Raw genomic sequence first — 25,884 nt, 5'->3', positions numbered from 1 at the left:
GGGGAAGCCTCTGGATCCTAATGAGGCTTCCCCCGTCCTCCTCTGTCCCACGGGGGTCTCGCTGCAGCCCTCCGAACAGCGGCCCGACAGACCCGACAGCCTGTTCAATATTTACCTTTCCTGGCTCCAGCGGGGGAGCTGTTGCGGCTATTCTGACGGAGATAGGTGGAAATAGCCGATCCCAGTTGGGTCCACTCTACTGCACAGGCGCTGGAGACTTGCAGGAGACTTGCACCTGTGCAGTAGAGCGGCCCGACTGAGATCGACTATTTCCGCCTATCTCCGTGGGAAGGAGCGGATACTGTGCCTGCGCTGGAGCCAAAAGGTAAATATTTACATCACTGCCACTCCAGGAGGATTTTTGCCACCACCGTGGGACCGAGGAGGACGGGGGAAGCCTCAATAGGATCCGGAGGCTTCCCCCACCCGAGGTGAGTACTCCTAGGAGACGTTTTTTCGTTACAGATTTTCTTTAAAATTTTGTGCAAATAAGTTTGCATTTCTGTTCATAAGTTTACATTAAAAAAATAAAGAATGTTCATTGAAATTTAGTAAAATTTTAATTTTCACTAAAAAACAAAATCCATTTTCACTTAACCCTTTGCTGCAGACAAGCAGTGCACACTGGGTAAAATGCAGCAGGTATTATTTATATAAACAGACAGCTGCTGTCTTGTGAACTATTGTTTTAGCAAGAAATAGAAAATAAATAAAATAAAGATACAATAAATCAATGACAACATTTGATCATGTTCTACTTTCAAGTAATGGCAATATTATTATTTTTCAAAAAGATCAATTTATATGCAATACACTTGCATAGCTTCTATGTCCTAATGTTTTGTTAGACATGTTTTTTTATGTGTTTTTTTTTTGTTTATTTAGTTTTTTTGCTGTTGTTATTGTCACATTCTTCGTCAAATTCTGTTTTATTCACACATGTAAAATTCCACTTTAAATCATTTCATGATAATTTCATAAAATATGATAATGCTGCCTTGCATAAAAATGATTATGGTAGAAAATAGCAACAAGAATCATCATCATCATGATCACTTATAAAGCATATTGGCCTCAAATCACTAAGCTTATCTCCTGTCTTTCGTAACGTTTCTGAGCTGTTTCTAGAGTTATCACCATGGTGATAAGGCATGCAGTATTCAGGAAACATTTTACCTCAGGCAAACCTAAAGTTAACTCTTCTGTCTTTAAATTAAGGAGAGATCTCTAAAGCTAACATTTCAATCCTTAAAATAACTTATTAAGTGAATTAACACTGAACATACCAATCGATGTGTGGAGATACATTTCATGCCTTATTATCACCAGCATGATCTTAGTGAATTGAGGCCAATGGCCAATCACTAAGTGATAATAAGGCAAGAGAAAACTTATCCCCACACATTGATCTTGCCTTATTAAGGTGTAGAGATTTTCCACAGTGAGAGCGTTATCTTATAACTTCAGTTCTTAAGTTATCTCCTCTGTAGTTATTTTCACATGCAGTTAATTAACATCCTCTTAAGAGATCTCTCCTTAACTTAAAGACAGAAGAGTTAAGTTTAGGTCTTCCTGAGGTAAATTGTTTAGTGAATACTACATGCCTTATCACCATGATAATAACACTAGAAATGTTATTAAAGACAGGAGATAAGATTAGTGAATTGAGGCCAATGTCTCAAAATATTCTCTAAAATCCTATGCTAATTCTTGAAATTTGGGAAATCTGTGACCTCTTCTACATGCAGTTCTGATCTTGGCAGCCTTCACTCCAATTCAGCATGATATTTTAAGTGTTGTGTTAGCCAGATGCTGTAGACAGGCAGTGCACATGAAGTTAGAAGCACCACATGAGTAGACTGCTGCTGTCTTGTGAAAAATTGTTTTAGTAAAAAGTCACTGACACAATATTTGCCATAAAAATCAATTTACACATTTACATTTGTTGAAAGGGAAAAAAAATCATAGTAACACAACCACGATCAACAGTAATAATAATAATATTCATGAACATTAATTCATGACACTTAGAAATGTTCTCTTAAATCTAACACTAGCTCACAACATTTGAAAAATATATATAACCTCTAAATACACACTTCTATTCTTTTAACCTCATAATTTGGTAAGAACGGTTACCTTCTTCTATGTGTTATTACACATTCCATCATTGCCTCCTTGCCAAAAACACAATTTCTCTATTATTGCCTTCCTCAGCTTTGGACTGGCCTGGATAATGATAATGGCTTCTGTGGATGGAAAACATGAAAGGATAAACCATCCAGTCAAGGTTAAAGAGTCGTAAGAAGACCCTTTTTCTGATGTAAAAAATACAAGTTCAAAACTACAGCAGATTATGGAGGTTGTGAGAAACAAAACCATGGTTCTTGTTGCATCAATGAGGGTTTGGCTGTTGGGACGATTGTCTCCAGAGACATTGTGTTTCATTGCTTTTATATGTCTTATAAGAGCAAATGCTGTGACTCCAGTGGATATAACAGCCATTGTAAAGGGCAGACAACTACCCAGCAGAGCTGCTATTACTACGTATGTGGGATTCATATGAAGTTTTTCTGTAGTAACTGAGGTTTCCAGTGTACCGTTGGATTGAAGGTGTATCTCACGTATTATTTCCAACATCCAGATGCAGGGGACACTTAGGACAGTTGCACCAACTACAGTCAGGAGAAGAATATGTGGCAGGAAGGACGAGATGACTCTTTTCAACACAACAATGAGACGATGGCTGGAGTTGACTATAGTGATACAATAGTAAGCACACAGCCAGCCCGTCAGCCAGAAGCTGCAATGCATGCACGTCACATTAAAAGCAATGAAAGCCAAAGCCAAAGCCCCAACAAAAACCCAGAGGGGACAAAATACAGAGAGGAAGTTCTGTACCATGAACTGCAATTGCAGGAACACATTGACCACCCCCATAGCAAGATAGATCAGAGTGGTAGCATTAGTAGCGGGGTCATTTTTCAAGCTTTTCAAGTTGAGGAACACAATGAGAATGTTCAAGGACAGCCCAACAACTTGCACGATGGTAACGATGGTGACAAAAATGAGTTGTGTCGCTTCAGCCATTATGATGATACGTTCAGTAGACGCTGTTTAAAGTTTTTAAGACCTCTGAAAGGTACATTTTTACATTCAGATGCAAATATTCTGCACATATTAGTCACTAATTTCCATTTCAGACTCCTTTCCTATTTTCATGTGTCTCCGGTGCTCAAAGGATAGAATAGGATTAAACTTGTGCTTTGTTTTTTGCCTAAAATGCCTAAGGGAAAGTTCAATGGGGTCAGTTGCATAAACCATGCATAAACCATGCGTTATAATGAGAGGGAACCGCAATGGGAGACTGGACATAGACTTTAATACAACGCCTTCATGCAGCAAGTTAGAATAATGCAATCAGTTACAGCACAGTACTGTAAACAGGCCCGTAGTATTGTATAGGCAGTGACCTGACATGTAGAATTATTCTGCAGTGCAACCGATCACTGTGAACTTGCCCTAAATGTCTGAATGATATCTCTTCTTTCATGTCTAGTTGCTTCTTAACCACTTCAGCCTACAGCGTCGAAAATCATATGCATCCGAGCAACGTTCACCTCACATTCATTTGCCAATAACTTAATCGCTACTAATCACAATTAATTGATCTATATTTTGTTTTTTTCCACCACTAATTAGGCTTTCTTTGAGTTGTACACTTTGCTAAGAATTACTTTTTCTAAATCCATTTTAACAGGAAGATTAAGAAAGAAATGAAAAAAAATCATTATTTCTCAGTTTTTGGCCATTATAGTTTAAAATTAATACATGCTACCGTAATTAAAACCCATGTATTTTATTTGCCCATTTGTCCCGCTTATTACACCTTTTAAATGATGTCCCTATCACAATTTATGGCGCCGATATTTTATTTAGAAATAAAGGTGCATTTTTTTCAATTTGCGTTAATAAGACACTCTCTTGACATGCATATTTAAAAAGTTCAAACCCTTAGGTAACTATTTATGTAGTTGTTTTTTTTTTATTGTAATTTTTTTAATTTATTTTTTAATTAAAAAATGTATTTGGGTAATTTTAGTTTGGGAGGTAAACAGCTAATTTTTGATGTAATATAATGTAATTATTTATTTAAAAAATGTATGTGGGTGCAGTTTACTATTTGGCCACAAAATGGCCACAGTCAAAAAAGTCCTGGAGCGTGCGATCACGCTACCAGGAACTATAAGGAGGCTGTACATTTTATTTTTGGCAGAAATACTGCACTCTCCAATTAGAAAGCATCGGGTTTTCTGTGGGGGACTTAGATTGGTGAATGGGAATTATATTCCCATTCACTGATCTGGGGGGTAATGGCAGGCAGCGGGAGCACGCTTCAATCAGCGGCAGCAGCACAGTCTATCTGCTAGGATATATCCATCCATATAGACTTAAGTGGTTAAAGGGGCACTATGATGAAAAACTGTAAAATTTCAAATATGTGTAAATATATACAAATAAGAAGTATGTTTTTTTTCCAGAGTACAATGAGCCATAAGTTACTTTTCTCCTATGTTGCTGTCACTTACAGTAATTAGTAGAAATCTGACAGAAGCAACAGGTTTTGGACTAGTCCATTTCTTTATAGGGGATTCTCAGAGAGATATTTATTTTTAAAAGCACTTAGTGAATGGCAGTTGCTCCGTCCAACTGCCAAAAAAGTGTGTAGTGAGCAGGGAAGCTGGCCAGCATCATTGTTAAAATCCTTTTTAGGGAATATCTTTACAAAGAATAAAATCCTTGCTGAGAATCCCCTATGAAGAGATGGACTAGTCCAAAACCTGTTGCTTCTGACAGATTTCTACTACCTACTGTAAGTGACAGCAACATAGGAGAAAAGTAATGTATGGCTCATTTTACTCTGGAAAAAACGTACTACTTATCTGTCTATGTTTACACATATTTTAAATTTTAAAATTTTTCACCGTAGTGCCCCTTTAAATTTGATATGGACAAAATAATTACACTGTTTCTGCCTTCTGAATTGATCTGTTTTCTAAACAGTTTATTAAAGTTCTCAAATATACAACAAAAAATGAAGTTCATTACATTAGTCCTCCTGTACCGATAGACCTAGAAGGATTAAATAATGTGTGTAACTATGCTTCCTCCTGACATCTCTAATTTACATGATTTTGTCAGTTAGAAGTCAATACAGCTGACTTAAAGGACAACTCAAGTGAGAGGTATATGGAAACTGCCATCTGCATTACCTTTTAAGCAATACCAGTTGCTTGGCAGCCTTGCTGATCCTCTGCCTCTAATACCTTTAGCTCTAGGCCCTGAACAAGCAGGCAGCACATCAGGTGTTTCCAACATTATTGTCAGATCTGACAAGATTATCTGCATGCCTGTTCCAGATGTGATTCAGACACTACTGTAGCTAAATACATCAGCAGAGCTGCCAAGCAACTGTTATTGCTTAAAGCGAACCAAAACCAACTGATAATAATAATAAGGAGGAGGAGGATTAACTTAGGAACAAGGCCGGATTTGTGGGAAGGCCCCCAAGGCCGGTTCCTAGGGTGCCAGAATTCACCAGCATCTGTGGGGCGGGTGGTGGTGACAAGTTGACTACACTTGTCACCAGCTCCGAGAACCGCTCCAGGAAGTCCTCAGCTGTCCCTTCACTACTACAGCTGCCAGTAGTAGGCTGCATGCAGGCTCTCTTCTGGAGACCTGGGCAGCGGCAAGCGACTTCCTGAGGCGGGCAGTGGCTGGATCAATCAGCTCAGCCGCCGCCAACCAACCGATCCGCCCCCCCCCCTCATCCTTCCCCAGAGAGCGGAAGCAGAATCGCTCACCTCTCACCAGGCTTCCAGCGCCGAGGCTTCCTCTGTCAGCTGCCGCCGTGCTTCACTTTCTCCTGCTTGCGTCTCCCTCACATGTGACTTGCTGGCATATTACCGACGAGTCCTATGCAGGGGAATCGCCAGCAGGAGGGAGCAAAGCATGGCGGCGGCTGACAGAGGAAGCTTGGTGAGAGGTGAGCGATTCTGCTTCGCAAGGAAAGGGGGGATAGTAAACATCCACACCAGGCAGCTTCTTCCTCTGCAGGTGGTGGTGGGTGACACGGGACAGAATCTAGATGCCTATACTGGGAAGGGGGGGCAGGGTGCCCAGCATCTGCCTACCTATACTGGGGGAGGGGGGCACAGCATCGGGTTAGCTAAACTGGGGGGAGGTGTCAGAGTTTGTCTACCTATACTAAAGGGGGGACATCTGACTACCTGTACTGTGGGGGGCAGTATTTGGCTTATTGGCTACATATATCAAAGGGGGGTGGGGGTTAGGAGGGAAAGCATCTGACTTCCTATAAAGTGTGGGGGGGGGAAGGAGACGCAGCATCTGACTACCTATACTAAGGGGGGCAGCCTTTGGCCACCTAAGGGGTAGGGGCCAAGGGGGGTAAGCATCTGATTACCTATACTAATGGGGGGTGACAGGGACAGCATCAGGCTACCTATACTATTGGGTAGGGGGCAGCATTTGGCTATTTATACTAATCGGGGGGGGGGGGGCAGCATCTGACTACCAAAACTAATTTGGGGACATCAGGGGACAGCATCAGGCTACCTATACTGGGGGAAAGGAAGGGGGGTGCCAGCGTCTGACTACCTACACTAAGGGGGAGGGGGCACCTGTCTACCTATACTAAAAGGGTGGACAGGATCTGGCTACCTATATTGGGGTGTCATGAACATACTTAGCCCCCATTGCTGCCCATGACTCTATTTTTTCTTGTGGCTGCGCTCCCATGTACAAGTGTAACTGTACTGGGCATGAACGAGTATGGGGTCCTCACATTCCCTTTGGCACAAAGTCACTTCTACACAGAGGAAACAGACAAGCACAGAAGGCTTTTGGGCATGTATGGACCATGCTCACGAAGACCCAGTACGGTTGCACTCAAAAAGGAGCACAGCCACAAGGAAGTAGAGGGTCTGAATATGTTCAGAGGGTCTCAGTGCAGTAATTATGGGCATGGGAAGGCTCTATTAAGGGCATTTTTTTTTTGTTTTTAATTTTCATTTTGGGTCAGGTTCACTTGAAGACTTTTTGTGTGGTGAAAAGTGTTTTTAAGTTTGGGGGAGTTGAGATGCTGTTGTCAGGGGGGGGGGGGGGGCTGGTAGAGATGTAGCGAACTGTTCGCCGGCGAACGGTTTCAGGCGAACTTTGCACCAGGCGAACTTTTGCGGAAGTTCGATTCGCCCCATAATGCTCTTTTGAGCAAAATTTTGACCCTCTACAACACAGTCAGCAGTCACATTATTGCCAAACACAATGCTGGAGGTCCACCCTCCCTCCCTCCTCCTCCTCCTCCTCCTAGCAAGGTCCTTATGCCATTTCACGCACTTGCTAGAGGCTCACCCCCCCTCCCTCCCTCCCTCCTCCCTCCTCCAAGCAAGGTCCTTATGCCATTTCACTCACTTGTCTGCCTACACTAATTAGTTAAGGGACAGCTGCCTCCCTCCACCCTCCTACTGGAGGGAGGAAAGTCTCATCTGCCAGGGAATTATACTATTTCAAAAACCAGTTTACATACCACGGCTGGGAACCGAACCCAAGTCTCACTGTGTGGTGGGCAAGTCACCCTAACCGCTGTTCCACAACAGTAGTAACTGAAGCTGGCCTGGCATTTACTTTTTATGCTCAATGCAATAGAAACATTAGGTTGCTTAAAGGGAACCTTAACTGAGAGTGAGGGGGCAATGGGAAGCCTCCTCGTGGCGCCCCTGGATAGTGCTGTATAGCATGAACTAACTCCCGCAGGGCGATTGTTTTGCGGTTTTTGGTTTTTGACCCTGCATATTTAGGCATGCGAAAGTAAATGCTTATTTGCCAAATTTGCAAAGCCAGATTTGTCAGGTTCACTTGATTGATGCACACATGTTCTTTCTCTGTTGGAATTAGCATTGTATTTCTTCTTTCTGAGGGCAGGTAGTGAGTGGCTTGTTTTAGGAGGTGAGAGCCCTGGAGCAGGCTATTTGCGCCTGTCCGCCCCTTATGTGTCGCGCCCAGGTTATGCGCATATAGCAGAATGCAATGGACGTTGAGGTAAGTGCCTGTTTTTAATCTTGGGAGGTGTGTGCGGGCGGCTCTTCACGGCGCTGGCCACGCTGGGGAGATCGCCTGCACCCCCCAGCCTCCACCTCCGGGGTGCCGCTGTGTGGGTTCCAGGCGGTGAGAGTGCCTGGGACCCCCGCGGCCCCCCGGTTGTATGGGGGCAATGGGAAGCCTCCTCGTGGCGCCCCTGGATAGTGCTGCATAGCATGAACTAATTCCCGCAGGGCGATTGTTTTGCGGTTTTTGGTTTTTGACCCTGCATATTTAGGCATGCGAAAGCAAATGCTTATTTGCATGAGCAATGTCTCGTGATTAGCCAATAGGCCAAATTTGCAAAGCCAGATTTGTCAGGTTCACTTGGTTGATGCACACATGTTCTTTCTCTGTTGGAATTAGCACTGCATTTCTTCTTTCTGAGGGCAGGTAGTGAGTGGCTTGTTTTAGGAGGTGAGAGCCCTGGAGCAGGGCTATTTGCGCCTGTCCGCCCCTTATGTGTCGCGCCCAGGTTATGCGCATATAGCAGAACGCAATGGACGTTGAGGTAAGTGCCTGTTTTTAATCTTGGGGGGTGTGTGCGGGCGGCTCTTCCCGGCGCTGGCCACGCTGGGGAGATCGCCTGCACCCCCGAGCCTCCACCTCCGGGGTGCCGCTGTGTGGGTTCCAGGCGGTGAGAGTGCCTGGGACCCCCGCGGCCCCCCGGTTGTATGGGGGCAATGGGAAGCCTCCTCGTGGCGCCCCTGGATAGTGCTGTATAGCATGAACTAATTCCCGCAGGGCGATTGTTTTGCGGTTTTTGGTTTTTGACCCTGCATATTTAGGCATGCGAAAGCAAATGCTTATTTGCATGAGCAATGTCTCGTGATTAGCCAATAGGCCAAATTTGCAAAGCCAGATTTGTCAGGTTCACTTGGTTGATGCACACATTTTCTCTCTGTTGTAATTAGCATTGCATTTCTTCTTTCTGAGGGCAGGTAGTGAGTGGCTTGTTTTAGGAGGTGAGAGCCCTGGAGCAGGCTATTTGCTCCTGTCCTCCCCTTATGTGTCGCGCCCAGGTTATGCGCATATAGCAGAACGCAATGGACGTTGAGGTAAGTGCCTGTTTTTAATCTTGGGAGGTGTGTGCGGGCGGCTCTTCCCGGCGCTGGCCACGCTGGGGAGATCGCCTGCACCCCCCAGCCTCCACCTCCGGGGTGCCGCTGTGTGGGTTCCAGGCGGTGAGAGTGCCTGGGCCCCGGTTGTATGGGGGCAATGGGAAGCCTCCTCGTGGCACCCCTGGATAGTGCTGTATAGCATGAACTAATTCCCGCAGGGTGATTGTTTTGCGGTTTTTGGTTTTTGACCCTGCATATTTAGGCATGCGAAAGCAAATGCTTATTTGCATGAGCAATGTCTCGTGATTAGCCAATAGGCCAAATTTGCAAAGCCAGATTTGTCAGGTTCACTTGGTTGATGCACACATGTTCTTTCTCTGTTGGAATTAGCTTAACTGAGAGTGACATGGATGTTTCCTGTAAACAATACCAGTTGCCTGGCAGTCCAGCTGATCTCTGTGACTGCAATAGTGGCTGAATCACACCCTGAAACAAGCATGCAGCTAATCCAGTCTGACTTGAGTCAAAGCACCTGATCTGCATGCTTGTTCAGGGGCTGTGGCTAAAAGTATTAGAGACACAGGATCAGCAGGCGATTCAGGCAACTGGTATTATTTTAAAAGGAAAAATCCATATCCTTCGGAGGTTCGTGACATCTCTAGCGGCTGGTGACAATGGGCCTTGGGTGGTAGAAGGTACAAATCTGGCCCTGCTTAGGAATGGCCTGGATAATAATGAGACCTTCATAGTAATGAGACCTTTCACCGATGGAAAACATGACAATAAACCATTCAATTTTGTTTATGGGATCTGGAGAGGGATTTTGTATTGACACAAAGAGCATGAGTTCAAAAACATAGATGTTGAAGGATGCAAGAATCATGGTTCTTGATTGGAGTTTGGACATTAGGACAAGCGTATCCAGAGTCTCCATATCCTTATGAGAGTCATATCCATATGTCTTATGAGAGTCACTGTGGAGGTGAAAAGCCAACGTAAAGGGTAGACAACAAAGAGTTATAGTTTAAAGTTTTCAGTGTACTGTTGGTCTGACGTTATATTTGCAAAACCACATGCGTCATTTATGTACAGGGATTCGGGGAAGGCTCATGGAACCTGACATAATTTCTGCAGTCTGAAGAAGAATACGTGGCAGGGAGGATGACGGGGTTCTTCTGAATAGGGATCATAAGAAAACTCCATCAGAATGCCAATTTCAAAGTTACCAATTAGAAACTGGCTTTCTGCAGCGGTAATCAGAAATCAGCATTCGGAAATTGGGAATCCGTCGGAATGCCACATTGAAGCAACTTTAGGAAATTTTTTAGGCAAAACAATTCGGAAGCATTGGACCAATCAGAGGATGCAAAATTTTACAGTGGAATTCAGATTTCTGCAGTAATTTTAAACCAATTACAAAACTCGGATGCTACTGAGTTTTTCTGAGCCTTGAGATTGGTTTAACCCCCAGAGACCCAAATATAGAAAAAAACATCAACATTTTTTTTCAACCTTTCACATGTTGTTATAGGAGGCTTGTGATGCCTAAATCAGTGTTTGTTTTTATTTTGACATTTTAGTAACTTTTGGGGAGGATGTTGTAAAATTGCAATGCTGGGCTTGTAGAGTAGCAGAATTTCAATAGTATCACTCACACTCTGAACACATGTAAGGAAAAATTAAAAGGTTTTTTTGTACTTTACAGTTTATAAAGACCCACATAAGTTTATGTATATGCACAATAACAATAGTATAATTAAAAAAAAGTCATTTTTATTATCAATTTAATACAAAAAATAAGTATCATATAAAAAAAAAAAAACCACTGGATCCAGACTATGGCCTTGATTCATTCAGTGTATTTCTCTGTTTTTTGGATTTCTGTGGTAAAGTTTTGCATACTGCCACATATTTCCAAATCAGACTGTACTATGGATTGTATAAAAAATAACCTTTTTTAAATTACCTAAAATTATTAACAAACATGGCAAAAAAAATTCTGCCTAATCGGAAATTGGAAATCCGTCGGAACATTGGGGTATCAGGAATCGGCATTTACAGAAATAGGAATTTTCTCGGGTTCTGAAATTGGCATTTCCAACCATGCCTACATATGAACATTACAATGGCTGGTGTTGACAATGGTGACACAGTAGTACGCACACAGCCAGCCAGTCAGCCAGCAGCTGCAATGTGTGAAAAACATAATTAAAACAGTTACAACAAAAGTTTTTTTCCTTTAAATTAAACAAGGTAGGCCAAAAGACAGAAGAAGACATTTGGTGCTATTATATGAACAGTGACTGCATGAAAACATTGACCAGCCCTATGGCAAAGTAGATATGAGTGATGGCATTACAGCTTTGCCCTTTCTTCAAGCTTTTAAAGTTGAAGAGCATGATTTAACTGTTTATAGAAAGTCCCAGTACAACCTGCACAACGGTAATGCTGAGAAAAAGATGTCTTCAGTTTGAGACATGATGATGATGATGATGATGATATGATCAAGATGCATGTTATGGTTTTAGATTTCTAGTATGTGAAATATTATAGTTTGATGTGCATCTGCAAGTGCTGGTTGCAAATTTGCATACCAGCTGTTTCAACAGTGACTCAAAGATTAAATGGATTTGAGCCTGCTGCTCGATTGATAATCCTAAACAAAACCTGTACAGCTCTTTCTCCTTAACCCCTCATATACCAAACCATCTAAACACAGTGACTTCTTTCAGGCCTTAAGCTCTATATTAATAAAACAGAACTGTACTCTTTTTGCTTTCTGAACCAGATCAGGACTGTTTCTAGGCTAAATTGCTCCCAGGGTGAGGGTGTAAAAATTGTGCAGCCCCTCGCCCCCCCTCGATAGCCAAGTTTTGTATAGGGAGCCCATATAGCAAGGTATAGGTGCCCTGAGTATAGGTTAGCCAGCTGTACATGACCCCACCATAGGTTAGCCAGGTATAGGTCCCCCAGTATAGGTTAGCCAAGTGTAGGTGCCATCGGTATAGGTTAGCAGGTATAGGTGCCACAGTATAGGTTACCCAGGTTTAGGTGCCCTCAGTATAAGTTAGCCAGGTATAGGTGTTCCCATATAGGTTAGCCAGCCATAGGTGCCCCAATATTGGTTAGCCAGGCATAGGTTCCCCAGTATAGGTTAGCAAGGTATAGGTGCCCCCAGTATAGGTTATACACTGTCGCTTTATGTACTGTATACAGCAATAATTCATGATCTACATTCCGTTTGCGTGATCTGCAGTGACTTCATGTGATAATGATACTTAGCACGTGAAAATGAAACTGAGCACGTGATAATTATACATTGCATGTGCAAAGCCTTTACATGTGATAACTGAGTTATCACACTTCGAGCCCAGGGATTCAGATGCAGGGAGGGAGGTTTGACTCCTTCATCACGGTCCTCGGGAACATTTCTGTGCTCCACCCCTCCATTGCAGGAATTTATGGGCAGTGGTAGCAATCTTTCACTCAACTTCTGGCTCCATGCGAAGCCCACATGAAAAGCCACATCAGAGGCAAATTCAAGTCTATTGCATCCCTAAAAAGACTTAAAATCACCATAGTTTGCCTCCTGCATTGGTAACAATTTTGTTTGCCAAAATTCCTTACCTTCTGCATGAGTGAATAGCTTTAGTGGAAATTCAAGGAAAGCAGAACTGGGCATTTTTGCAGTTTTCCATGTAGGTTTAACCTTTAGACTGCCAGTATATATATTTTTTTAAATTACATGTCAATGTCTTGCCTAAATTAAATGTACCAAAGTCCTCATTAGTTAGTAGGGATTGCCATTGACGTGCAAATAAATATGACATGTGGATTTTGCTATTCTTTCCTGATATAGAATTATGCAAATTATTGTGCAAATATGAAATGTAAATAGACTAATCAAATCTCGGGGTGGGAGATTTTCCTTTTATGTTATTGTGTGATCAGATGATCCAAATTCGAGCCCAACTGGATACACTGGCTTCATCACAATGCTTTTTCCATTAAGGACACTAAATCGCATCATGGTTTGCAACTATAATAGTCAAAATATATTGCTAAAATAATATTACCACATTATTATAAACTCACTGTATCTAGAAAAAGAACATCTGAAACAGAAGGAAGGGGAAAAGAGAAGAGAAAAACAAGAGAAGAAAAAAAAGGAATGTAACACTCCCATCCTACATAGTTCTATTCATGGACATAGTTCATTTTTACTAATCTCACAAATGTTATTTTTGAGATGTGTTCCACAAGGCCACCAGACTGGACCATGTGCTATTTTCTGAAAGGGCAAGGCCACAGAGTTTGGTTGTTTAGATTTCTAAAAGATACGTAATCAATGCCTGCCACTCTGGCCAAATCTGCATTTATCGAAGTCCACAGTAGTCAGTGGAGATTGACACTGAGGTGCAATTACATTTGAGAGGATTGAAGATTATGCAAATTATTCCAATACAGAATTGTGCTAATTATAATGAAAATCTAAAATGTAACTGCTGTAATAAAATTTTGCGGTGATAGCATTTTATTGGTCCATTTTTATGCTGCATAGATTTGCTGAAACATTTGCATAATTCTGCATCAACTTGGAATTAAGCATTTGCATATCAGAAATCAAGTATAAAACTGCCCACCAAAATGTGTACTAAATGCCTTTAGACGTCCGGGCACAGGAATATGGAGAGACAAGTTGAGTCATGTGTTATACATAATAAAACATTAATAAATGATTTTCCTTTAGACAACTCTGGATTTGAAGATGTGGTATAAACCCTGTTATTTCTTTTTCCTTTTGTTTTGTTTTCAACATGCTTGTAATTTGTTTTAAACCTCTTAAAACAGTTTATACTATATTGAAACATGTAACAACAAAAATAAGTGAAAACAAAAACAGAAGTGTGTTTTTTTGTACATGGAAAGATCTTTGTATGCATGAAAAATTGTAACTTGAATAATGTGTACGTAGGGGACTGTCTGTAATTGCATTGCTAACATAATATGCTAATTGCTAACACAATATGAAAGTAGGCGAAAACTCAATAACACATTATTTGCATTATAATCAAGTTCTTATTTTATCCTTTTAGCAGCCAATTTATTTAGAGGCTTGCAAGTGCTGCAGGCCAATTTATTTTAGCACTTTTTCTATTCCTTATTTTTTTACATTTGCTTGCTACTAATTAGTACTGCTGTAATGTGTATTTATGGTCACTTGTTACTAGAGGGCAGTGTGAGACAATAACCGAGGATTTCTGCTTTTAGTTTCTTAATGTTCTGCTAGCAGAGAGAGATAAAAGCATCCAAAAGAATTTACACCAAAACAGGTTCTGCCAACTGAGGTCTAAAGCAGCGCACTTATTTCAAATGCGATAACTCTACTGAAGCTGCTAATGGGATAAAGCCAAAAATATGTACTATGCATTTATCCTTCAAGAGTAATTGAAAGCTTGTATACTTACAAAATACCCTGCCCTTCTTTTTTACGATACACACTTGTTTGTATTACTGTTGTTATAAACACACACATTTTTCTTATTATTATTGGTGGCACTCTATAATATACACTTATGCTTTATTTTACATAACATCATGGAAGATAATAGAATATTGATAATAAAAAAAATTACAATAATAATAGCAATAGTAATAATAGGAGGAAGAAGAAGGAAGAAGAAGGAAGAAAGAAGAAGAAGGAAGAAGGAAGAAAGAAGAAAAAGAAAAAGGAAGAAGAAGGAAGAAAAGAAGGAAGAAGAAGGAAGAAGAAGAAGGAAGAAGAAGAAAGAAGAAGAAGAAGGAAGAAGAATGAGGAGGAAGAAGAAGGAAGAAGAAGGAAGAAGAAGAAGGAAGAAGAAGGAAGAAGAAGAAGGAGGAGGAGGAAGAAGAAGGAAGAAAATAAGAAGAAGAAGAAGAAGAAGGAAGAAGAAGAAGGAAGACGAAGGAAGAAGAAGAAGGAAGAAGAAGAAGGAAGAAGAAGGAAGAAGAAGAAGGAAGAAGAAGGAAGAAGAAGAAGGAAGAAGGAGGAGGAGGAGGAAGAAGGAGGAGGAGGAGGAAGAAGGAAGAAGAAGGAAGAAGAAGAAGGAAGAAGAAGGAAGAAGCAGAAGGAGGAGGAAGAAGAAGGAAGAAAATAAGAAGAAGAAGAAGAAGAAGAAGGAAGAAGAAGAAGGAAGAAGAAGGAAGAAGAAGAAGGAAGAAGAAGAAGGAAGAAAAAGAAGGAAGAAGAAGGAATAAGGAGGAGGAGGAGGAAGAAGGAGGAGGAGGAAGAAGAAGGAAGAAGAAGAAGGAAGAAGAAGGAAGAAGGAGGAGGAGGAAGAAGATGGAAGAAAAGAAGAAGAAGAAGAAGAAGGAAGAAGAAGAAGGAAGGAGGAAGAAGAAGGAAGAAGAAGAAGGAAGAAGAAGGAAGAAGAAGAAGGAAGAAGGAGGAGGAAGAAGAAGTAAGAAGGAGGAGGAAGAAGGAGGAGGAAGAAGAAGGAAGAAGAAGAAGGAAGAAGAAGAAGGAAGAAGAAGGAAGAAGGAAGAAGAAGGAGGAAGAAGAAGAAGGAGGAGGAAGAAGAAGGAAGAAAAGAAGAAGAAGAAGAAGAAGGAAGAAGAAGAAGGAAGAAGAAGAAGGAAGAAGAAGGAAGAAGAAGAAGGAAGAAGAAGAAGGAAGAAGAAGGAAGAAGAAGTAGGAAGAAGAAGAAGGAAGAAGAAAGAAGAAGAAGAAGGAAGAAGAAGAAGAAAGAAGAAGAAAGAAGGAAGACAGAAGAAGAAGGAAGGAAGAAAGAAGAATAAAGAAGAAGAAATTTGCAATACCTAGACATATTCTCTAAAATGCTGTATTCATTTATAAGATATAGGATATCTTTAACATCTTAGTTAAGAGCTATATTTATGAGCCAAACTTTTGATTTTATCAGCCTTAATACAAGCTCTCCTTGATAAAAAGTGAATGTTGTTTCTAGGTGTTATTAGAAATCTCATCATTGCTTTCTTTGCAAAAACTCAAGTCCAAAATTGCCATTCTCAGCTTAGGAATGGCCTGGACAATAATGACACCTTCCACCGATGGGAAAAACATGACAATACATGGCACTGCACGATAACATCGCACCCGCTATACTGTACATGATGCGACCATAAGATCGCATAGGATGCGACCTAAACGTCACATCAGTGCACCGTTATCGTTGCATCCTATGCGACCTTATGGTCGCATCATATACAGTATAGCGGGTGCGACGTTATTGTGCAGTGCACAATGTAGCTTTGTGCATCTTTAGTGTGCACAAAGCTACTTAAGGGGCACTAAGTTCAGATAAGGCACACTAACCTCAGATAAGGCACAATAACTCAGATAAGGCACACTAACTCAGATAAGGCACACTAACAGATAAGGTTAGCGCTGTAGTTTGTGCCCACTAAATGATAAGGCACACTAACCGGCTTAGTGCCAGTTAGTGAATCAAAGCCATTGTGTCCAAAGTCCAACCGCACAACTGGGACATCACAGTTTTCAGCCTAGACACCTCCAAAAAAATGACACCGCAATTGTGTTTTAGGTTAAATATAGGTGGTTGTATCAGCAGCAGTGGCCTGTGGGTGTGGCCCAGTGGTGGTGGGAGCCAGTGCCAGCTTGCTTCAGCCTCTTGCACTCCTCATGCTCAACAACATGTTTTTTGGCCAGATGGGTGATGAAGCTGGAGGTGCCATTCTTGTAGGGGTCACAACCTCTGCTCATCTGTAGTTAGCATACATTGCATATGGCAAACTTTCTGTCTAATGAGGGCAGAGTGAAAAAAACGCCATATGGGGAGGTGACGATTCCCCTGCGGCCTGGATGGGATGCTGCTGCTTTTCTCCCTGTGGCGGTTGGGAGTTGAGTGGTGCGGCTGGTGGTAGCGGCAGAAGGCTGTGGGCACACTAACCTCAGATAAGGCACACTAACCTCAGATAAGGCACACTTACCTCAGATAAGGCACACTAACTCAGATAAGGCACACTTACCTCAGATAAGGCACACTAACCTCAGATAAGGCACACTTACCTCAGATAAGGCACACTAACTCAGATAAGGCACACTTACCTCAGATAAGGCACACTAACCTCAGATAAGGCACACTAACCTCAGATAAGGCACACTTACCTCAGTTAAGGCACACTAACTCAGATAAGGCACACTTACCTCAGATAAGGCACACTAACCTCAGATAAGGCACACTAACCGACTTAGCGCTGGTTAGTGAATCAAGCCCCTTGTATCTGAGAAATGTGGTCCTCTCCCAATTCCTACAAGTGGCCCTTTATTGGTGCTGTAGTGATAAAGATCACTTCTGTATGCATATAGGATAGTGAATGATAGTCATTAGCAAACCAATTCTTTTTGTGCTTTGTTACACCTGCTCCACATAATAGCTGTCCTTTGAAAGCCATTTTCGATGGTCTGTATCATGTGAATATTACTGTTAGCAGTGGCGGACAGGCCCGGGGGGGAGAGAGGGGGGGGCGATTGCCCCCCGGGCCTCCTCCTGTCCCTTGCATCAGGGCCGCCCAGGGCTGGATCTTACATTTGCAGAAGCGGGTGGCCCTTCTCCCGAACTGCTACTATTCCGGCTGCTGCTAAGGCTAGCTGCTAGGCAACAGAGATCCCACCCCTTGCCTGCAGACACAGCCAGCCACTGAGAAGAGAGCAGCGTCGCCTCCAGCGCGTCATTTGAAAGGGCAGAGACAGCCTGAGTATTCCAGTGCTGCCTGATATCTCTCCCTGGAGAGCTGACAGCAGCAGAGTGGACAGACCAGAGTCACTTTGTAAGCTGACACCTCCTCTGCTTTTCCTTTGTTATGTTTTGAACTGGCCAGTTCTGAACACACTAGCCAGGCATCCCTCTGTCTGATGCATTCATGTAACCCTTTCACTGCTGCCTGCTGGTATTAGCTGATATAGCTTTTCACAGCACTTTCTATTTAAGTCATGCATATTTATATATACTACTTTGGCTGCATACTGATATATTGTACTACCTCAATAGCACTTACCACTTTACTTAAAAAATTTCTGATGTGAAGTAGAAAATCTATTTTGTACTCACCTGGGGCTTCTTCCATCCCCAAGCAGCCGTCTCAGTCCCTCGCCGCAGCCCGGGTTCTCCTTGGTGTCCCCTCTGGCTTTCCGCAATGATGGTGACCCGCTGCTGGGGTCAGCTCTTCTGCGCCTGCGTGTCCTCATCATCTGGCGCATATTGTGCCTGTGCAATAGTTGTGCACAAGTGCAGTATGCGTGAGATGACATAGACGCGCAGGCACAGAAGAGCCGACCCCACCAGCGGGTCGCCATCATTGCGGACAGCCAGAGGGGACACCAAGGAGGACCGGGGCTGCAGCGAGGGACTGAGACGGCTGCTCGGGGATGGAAGAAGCCCCAGGTGAGTACAAAATAGATTTTTTACTTTGCATCATAAGTCCTTTGTTAAGTACAAGGTATTAGTACAACTGGATGATGCATCGGAAGTCCTTTAAAGGAAACTTTAATGTCTACCTGAGTTGTGTACTGGTGTATTTATACTTACCTGTGGCTTCCTCCAGCCCTATGAGGTGCTCCCTTGCTGTCCTCTCTGGCCACTTTGTTGTAATATTACACAACCTCTCCCACTAATCTGGCCAGTAGCAGCCAGTCATGCGCTTCTACAATGCCCTGCCACGCACGAGTGGTCTGCGCCTGAACAGTGCACAGGCACAGAACGCTCCCAGCTGTGGGAGCATGATGGGGGTGCACATGCAGTCGAGCCGTACCTGCGCAGAAGAGTGCGGCCAGCCAGATTACCATGGGGGACTACAACACAACGGAGAGGGCGGCTAGGGAGCCTACACACCTCATGGGGCTGGAGGAAACCCCAGGTAAGTATAAATACACCACATCTCAGAGGCGGAACAGGTGACACAGGGACATGAGGTGACACACGAGGACAAAAGAGGCACAGTGAGAACAGAGGGGGAAGAACAGATGTAACATGAGGGAACAAAAGAGAATGGGGGACAAAAAAGGCACAGGGGGACATGAGGTAACAGAGGAGGAACAGAGGTGACACGTGGAACAGATGTAACATAGGGGGACAAAAGAGACGGGGAACAGAGGTGACAAGGGGACAAAAAAGGCACAGAGGAAAAAAGGGGACACTGGGGAAAAAAGGAACGGGACATGAGGTGACACAGAGGGAGACAAGAGATACACGGGTAACACAGAGGGGGACAAAAAAGGCACAGGGGGAACAGGTGACATAGAGGACGACAGAAGAGGCACAGAAATGAGTGTTCTGACTTAAAGTGAATGTTTACCATTTCAAAAAAGAAAAAGTCAGATACTCACCTAAGGAGAGGGAAGGCTCGGTCCTAATGAGCCTTCCCTCTCCTCTCCCGGTGCCCGGTCCCGCGCAGGATCCCCCGTGGCAGTATTCGACCAGTTCGGTCAAATACTGCCACTTCCGCATGCCGAAGGGAGCTTTCGGAAGCCTTCGGGAGCACTTGGGCTCCCGAGGACAGGGCTGCTCCATACTACGCATGCGCGAGCGCCCTCTATGACGCGCTCGCACGTACGTAGTATGGAGCGGCCCGTCTTCGGAAGCCCGAGTGCTCCCGAAGACCTCTGAAGTCCCTGCGGCGGCGGACGCGAACGGGGGAGCCAGCGCAGCACCGAGGGCACCGGGAGAGGAGAGGGAAGGCTCATTAGGACCGAGCCTTCCCTCTCCTTGGGTGAGTATCTGACTTTTTTTTTTATAGCGGTACCCATTGGCTTTAAGAATGGATTCAGATTAAGAACAAACCCACATTCTCTATCTCCTTCATTAGCCAGAGACTACCTGTATTTCATTAGCCACTTTATTAGGTATGTTTTGCTAGTACTGAATATGATTTTTTTTTTTTTTGCCATCAGAACTGCCTTAATTCTTTAAGGCATTCCTCAGAGATTTTTGGTCCATAGTGCAGGCTGGAAGGAGGTAGCATGTCAGCACAGGACACTAATACATGCAGGCTGGGAGGAGGAGGCATGGCGGCACAGGGATATTGATACAATAGTGCAGGCTGGAGGGAGGAGGCATGGCAGCACAGGACACTAATACATGCAGGCTGGGAGGAGGAGGCATGGCAGCACAGGGATATTGATACAATAGTGCAGGCTGGAAGGAGGAGGCATGGCAGCACAGGACACTAATACATGCAGGCTGGGAGGAGGAGGCATGGCAGCACAGGGATATTGATACAATAGTGCAGGCTGGAAGGAGGTGGCATGGCAGCACAGGACACTAATACATGCAGGCTGGGAGGAGGAGGCATGGCAGCACAGGGATATTGATACAATAGTGCAGGCTGGAAGGAGGAGGCATGGCAGCACAGGACACTGATATGTGCAGGCTGGAGAGAGGAGGCATGGCAGCACAGGACATTAATACACGCAGGCTGGGAGGAGGAGGCATGGCAGCACAGGATACTGATATGTGCAGGCTGGAGAGAGGAGGCATGGCAGCACAGGACACTAATACATGCAGGCTGGGAGGAGGCGGCATGGCAGCACAGGACACTAATACGTGCAGGCTGGGAGGAGGAGGCATGGCAGCACAGGGATATTGAAACAGTAGTGCAGGCTGGAAGGAGGAGGCATGGCAGCACAGGACACTGATATGTGCAGGCTGGAAGGAGGAGGCATGGCAGCACAGGACACTGATAGGTGCAGGCTGAAGGGAGGAGGCATGGCAGCACAGGACACTGATAAGTGCAGACTGGAAGGAGGTAGCATGGCAGCACAGGACACTAATACGTGCAGGCTGGGAAGAGGAGGCATGGCAGCACAGGGATATTGATATTGCCATGCAGTTAGCTCCGCCCACAACATGCCACTGTCAATCCCATCTTTGTTGTTTGCCTCATTGTTGTAACCCCCCCCCCCCCCAAGGGCCTCTGGGTTGTGTTTTCCCCCCAGACCAAAAGGTCCCAGTCCTCCCCTGACTGTTAGGTTGCCCCATGTGTTCCTTTCTCAGCATGCTTAGATTTCATGCCTTGGGAGAGGCCATGCCTACTGCCAGTGCAGGGGTTAACAGGCTAGCTAGTAATCCTGACACCATTACTACCTACAAATCATCCACTGATGAGTCTTTATTATTTTCACATGTTAAATAGAGAACTGTACTGACCAAAGGGCACCTACCCTGCATTAGGGGGAATCTCGGCACAATGGCCTATTTACACTTTCTACCTCCGTAACAATTATACTTACAGTGCTAGAGATCCCACCATACAATTTGCACTGGATGCCATGACACTACAGATATTAACTAGTTTAACCACTTCCCCTCGAAGGGTTTTCCCCTTAAAAAACCACAACAATTTTCACCTGTCAGCGCTCCTTCCATTCATTCGCCTATAACTTTATTACTACTTATCACAACAAAACAAACTATATCTTGTTTTTTTCAACACCAATTAGGCTTCTTTTGGGGGGTACTTTTTGCTATGAATTATTTTATTCTAAAAGTGTTTATCAGGAAAAAGAAGAAAAAAATGGAAAAAATGTCATTATTTCTCAGTTTTCAGCCATTGGAGTTTTAAAATAATACATGCTGCCGTAATTAAAACCCACAAATTTTATTGCAACGTTTAAGATATTTCCATGGTACAATGTATGGTGCCAATATTTCATTTGGAAATAAAGGTGCATTTTCTTCAGTTTTGCGTCCATCCCTGATTACAGGCCCATAATCTATAAAGCAGATGCAAAAGATGGTAGTAGGTTGGCACTGCAGTACGGATACGATCTAGTTATAGAACATGCACTAATAGGGCAATAGGCTCCTCCTCTTTATAAGCCCTTCGTCAGCATGCTCAAGCTGGCAGTAGTGGTAGATTGATCAATAGTTGAGAGAGAACAAAAGCAAAGAGAAAGCTGGCACTGCTGCAGTGGCTTAATTTATTGTAGCAAAAGTCGATATCAAAAAGCTCATAACTTTGTGCAAGATTGCATATAAAAAGTTGGTACACATACCAGAGTGAGTGAGGAGGCGCTGTGGATGATGGTGGGTGCTGGGTACAGGATGCCTGACAGCTGTGTAGAAATGCAGTTGTGCGCAAAACGGCCGTCAGGTATCCTGTACCCAGCACCCACCATCATCCACAGCACATCCTCACTCACTCTGGTATGTGTACCAACTTTTTATATGCAATCTTGCACAAAGTTATGAGCTTTTTCATACCGACTTTTGCTACAATAAATTAAGCCACTGCAGCAGTGCCAGCTTTGTCTTTGCTTTTGTTCTCTCTCAACTATTGACCATAATTTATAAAGTAACAGTAGTATACCCTCTTGACATACATATTAAAAAAGTTCAGTCCCTAAGGTAACTATATATTTTTTTGTATTTTTTTCAAAATATATAAATTGCTAACTATTGGACAGTATGGGAGGTCAGGGGTTAATTTAAAAAAATAAAAACAAGGTAAAAATAGGTCCTTTATTTAAAAAAAATGCAGATGTAATTTTACTATTTGGCCACAAGATGTCCTTGCAGGTGTCTTCTGTATGCGTAGTATTTCTGCACAAACAGGAACCATTGCATGGACATATTTTGTGAATGATGGCACCATCTCATAGATGGCTGCAGTTATTCACACGGGGACTTAGATCAATGAATGGGAATTGTGTTCTCATTCATTGCTCTAGCGGCTAATGATTGGTGGCAGTAATGAGCATGGGGAAGGGGGGGGCAGCAGTAATGTGCGTGGGGAGGGATGTAGTAGTTACACCTCTGCAAGCAGTTATAGCATTTTGCAAGGATGTAGTTACTCATCCCAGGGGAGGGGGAGTGGTTAAAGGACAGGGCCCGCTTTCTTGTTGTATATTGCTATATTGTATCAATTCTAGTTTATCCATTTAACTTGATCTTAAATAGGGCTCTAAGATTAAACTGTAAACTGCCCCTTCTTTTGGTGCCAACACCCATAAGTGTGGGAGCACCAAAGGTGGGCATTAACCACTTGTCCTTGAAGCAGATAAAGGTTTTGTGGTGGAGAGGGGAAGGCTTTTAACAGCAGCTGACTTGCAGGGGAAAATAATTGGCCACTACAGCTTAAAGGCCTTGCTGCAGGGCCACACAACACAGCACACAAGTGATCCCCCCCCTTTCTCCCCACCAAGAGAGCTCTCTGTTGGTGGGGTCTGATCGCCCTCCCCCCCCCCCATGTTTATTTTTTTATAGATAAATATTTATGTGGGCTTTTTTTATTATTTCTTACAATTTTTTTTATTAATTTATCTATTTAAAACCCTTCCTCCCCCCAGCCAGCCAATCATAGCGATCAGCTCTCATAGGCTTCACCCTATGAGAGCTGTTCGCTCTCTTGCCCCCCCAGGGGAACAGCCATGTCACACGGCTGTCCCCAGTACAGCGCTGCTGCTGATCGCAGCACTGTACATGTAGATAGATGGTGATCACACCGTCTAACAGTCTCCCGAGAGGAGATAGCCACTCAGAGACTGAAGACGAGGCGGAGCTCCACCCCCTGAGAAGGAGATGTGCGCGCAGTGTGAGCGTGATCTCCTTCAGTAGCTGGCTCCAGGACCTGACGCCAATTGCCGTTAGGCGATCCTGGGGCTGCCGCCGCGGCCACACCCATTGGCGTGGAGCGGTCTTAGAGTAGTTAAGCAGTAAGCCCCTTAGTAGCCAAAGTGGAGTTCTAAACATCACATTGCTCTCCTTCTTATTCCTTTCTGTTGCAATAAGAGACCAGCTGCTTAAAGGGAACCAGAGATAAAGCACCCTCATGTATTTTACCATATATATCAGTGGGAACATTAGAGAAAACACCTACCCTGATTTCTGTTTAATTCATCTCTGCTAAATCTGCCTTTTATCAGCTCTGATAAGAATCCCCAACTAAGCATTTAGTCTAGCTTTCACCAGAATAATTATAGCTGAGTTAGTCTTCTGCGATGTCTTTTCAAGCCCATGCCTGCCCCCTTCTGGCTCTGCTTTGCTGCTTCAAGGATAAATAGCAGGAAATCAGAGCCACAAGGGGGCAGGCTTGGGCTTGAAAAGACATCACAGAAGACTGACTCAGCTATAATCATTCCGGTGAAAGCTAGACAGAATGCTCAGTCGGGGATTCTTATCAGGGTTGATAACAGGCAGATTTAGCAGAGAACAATGTAACAGAGAGCAGAGTAGGTGTTTACTGTCATGTTCCTATTCATATATATGGTAAAATACATGGGGGTGCTTCGTCTCTGGTTCTCTTTAACTATCAAATGGCAATAAAACAATTAGCAGATAATAAAAACACAAGTGTAAGCCATTTATTATGCACTAGTTAGTGTTGGGCGAACAGTGTTCGCCACTGTTCGGGTTCTGCAGAACATCACCCTGTTCGGGTGATGTTCGAGTTCGGCCGAACACCTGACGGTGCTCGGCCAAACCGTTCGGCCACATGGCCGAACTAAGAGCGCATGGCCGAACGTTCCCCGAACGTTCGGCTAGCGCTGTGATTGGCCGAACGGGTCACGTGGTTCGGGCCCGAACGCGCTCTGATTGGCCGAACGGTCACGTGGTTCGGGTAAATAAATACCCGAACCACGTCATATCTCCGCCATTTGTCTGTGGGTTTAGCTTTGGGTAGGCAGGCAGGGTAGTTCGCTCTCCAGCCACGCTAGCCAGGGTCCCCCCCAGTCATTGTGTGTTGCTGCTGGGAACAGTAGTACACCGCTCGCTCAGCCACACTATATATAGCATTGTTTACTGCCACTGTGTACCTCGCTCAGCCATGCTATATATATAGCATTGTGTTTTCTGACACTCTGTGTACACGGCTTAGCCTGACTAATATAGCATTGTGTGTACTGCCACTGTGCACCTCGCTCAGCCACGCTATATATAGCATTGTGTGTACTGCCACTGTGCACCTCGCTCAGCCACGCTATATATAGCATTGTGTGTACTGCCACTGTGCACCTCGCTCAGCCACGCTATATATATAGCATTGTGTTTTCTGACACTCTGTGTACACGGCTTAGCCTGACTAATATAGCATTGTGTGTACTGCCACTGTGCACCTCGCTCAGCCACGCTATATATAGCATTGTGTGTACTGCCACTGTGCACCTCGCTCAGCCACGCTATATATAGCATTGTGTTTTCTGACACTCTGTGTACACGGCTTAGCCTGACTAATATAGCATTGTGTGTACTGCCACTGTGCACCTCGCTCAGCCACGCTATATATAGCATTGTGTTTACTGCCACTCTGTGTACACCGCTCAGCCAGACTATATACCGTTGTTTACTGACACTCTGTGTACACCGCTCAGTCAGACTATATACCATTGTTTACTGACACTCTGTGTACACCGCTCAGCCAGACTATATACCATTGTTTACTGACACTCTGTGTACACCGCTCAGCCAGACTATATACCATTGTTTACTGACACTCTGTGTACACCGCTCAGCCAGACTATATACCATTGTTTACTGACACTCTGTGTACACCGCTCAGCCAGACTATATACCATTGTTTACTGACACTCTGTGTACACCTCTCAGCCAGACTATATTGCATTGTTTACTGACACTCTGTGTACACCGCTCAGCCAGACTATATACCATTGTTTACTGACACTCTGTGTACACCGCTCAGCCAGACTATA

The 25,884-nt window shown here is 43.8% G+C and overlaps 1 protein-coding gene across 1 annotated transcript; it reads right to left on the bottom strand.

The window, feature by feature from the left end:
- Window positions 1–2,145: 2,145 nt before the first annotated feature.
- LOC137526194 (taste receptor type 2 member 40-like) lies at window positions 2,146–3,090 on the bottom strand. The gene has a single exon (XM_068247412.1). It carries the CDS (start codon window positions 3,088–3,090, stop codon window positions 2,146–2,148), a length of 945 nt encoding a protein of 314 aa, XP_068103513.1.
- Window positions 3,091–25,884: the final 22,794 nt, after the last annotated feature.

This window comes from Hyperolius riggenbachi, chromosome 7 (genome assembly GCF_040937935.1).
Source record: "Hyperolius riggenbachi isolate aHypRig1 chromosome 7, aHypRig1.pri, whole genome shotgun sequence".
Classification (NCBI taxonomy): Eukaryota; Metazoa; Chordata; class Amphibia; order Anura; family Hyperoliidae; genus Hyperolius; species Hyperolius riggenbachi.
The sequence above is the reverse complement of the archived record's forward strand: the minus strand, read 5'-3'. Positions and strand labels throughout refer to the sequence as shown.

Coding starts and splice junctions, on each gene's coding strand:
- LOC137526194 (XM_068247412.1), bottom strand. CDS start 3,090: ATGGCTGAAGCGACACAACTCATTTTTGTCACCATCGTTACCATCGTG.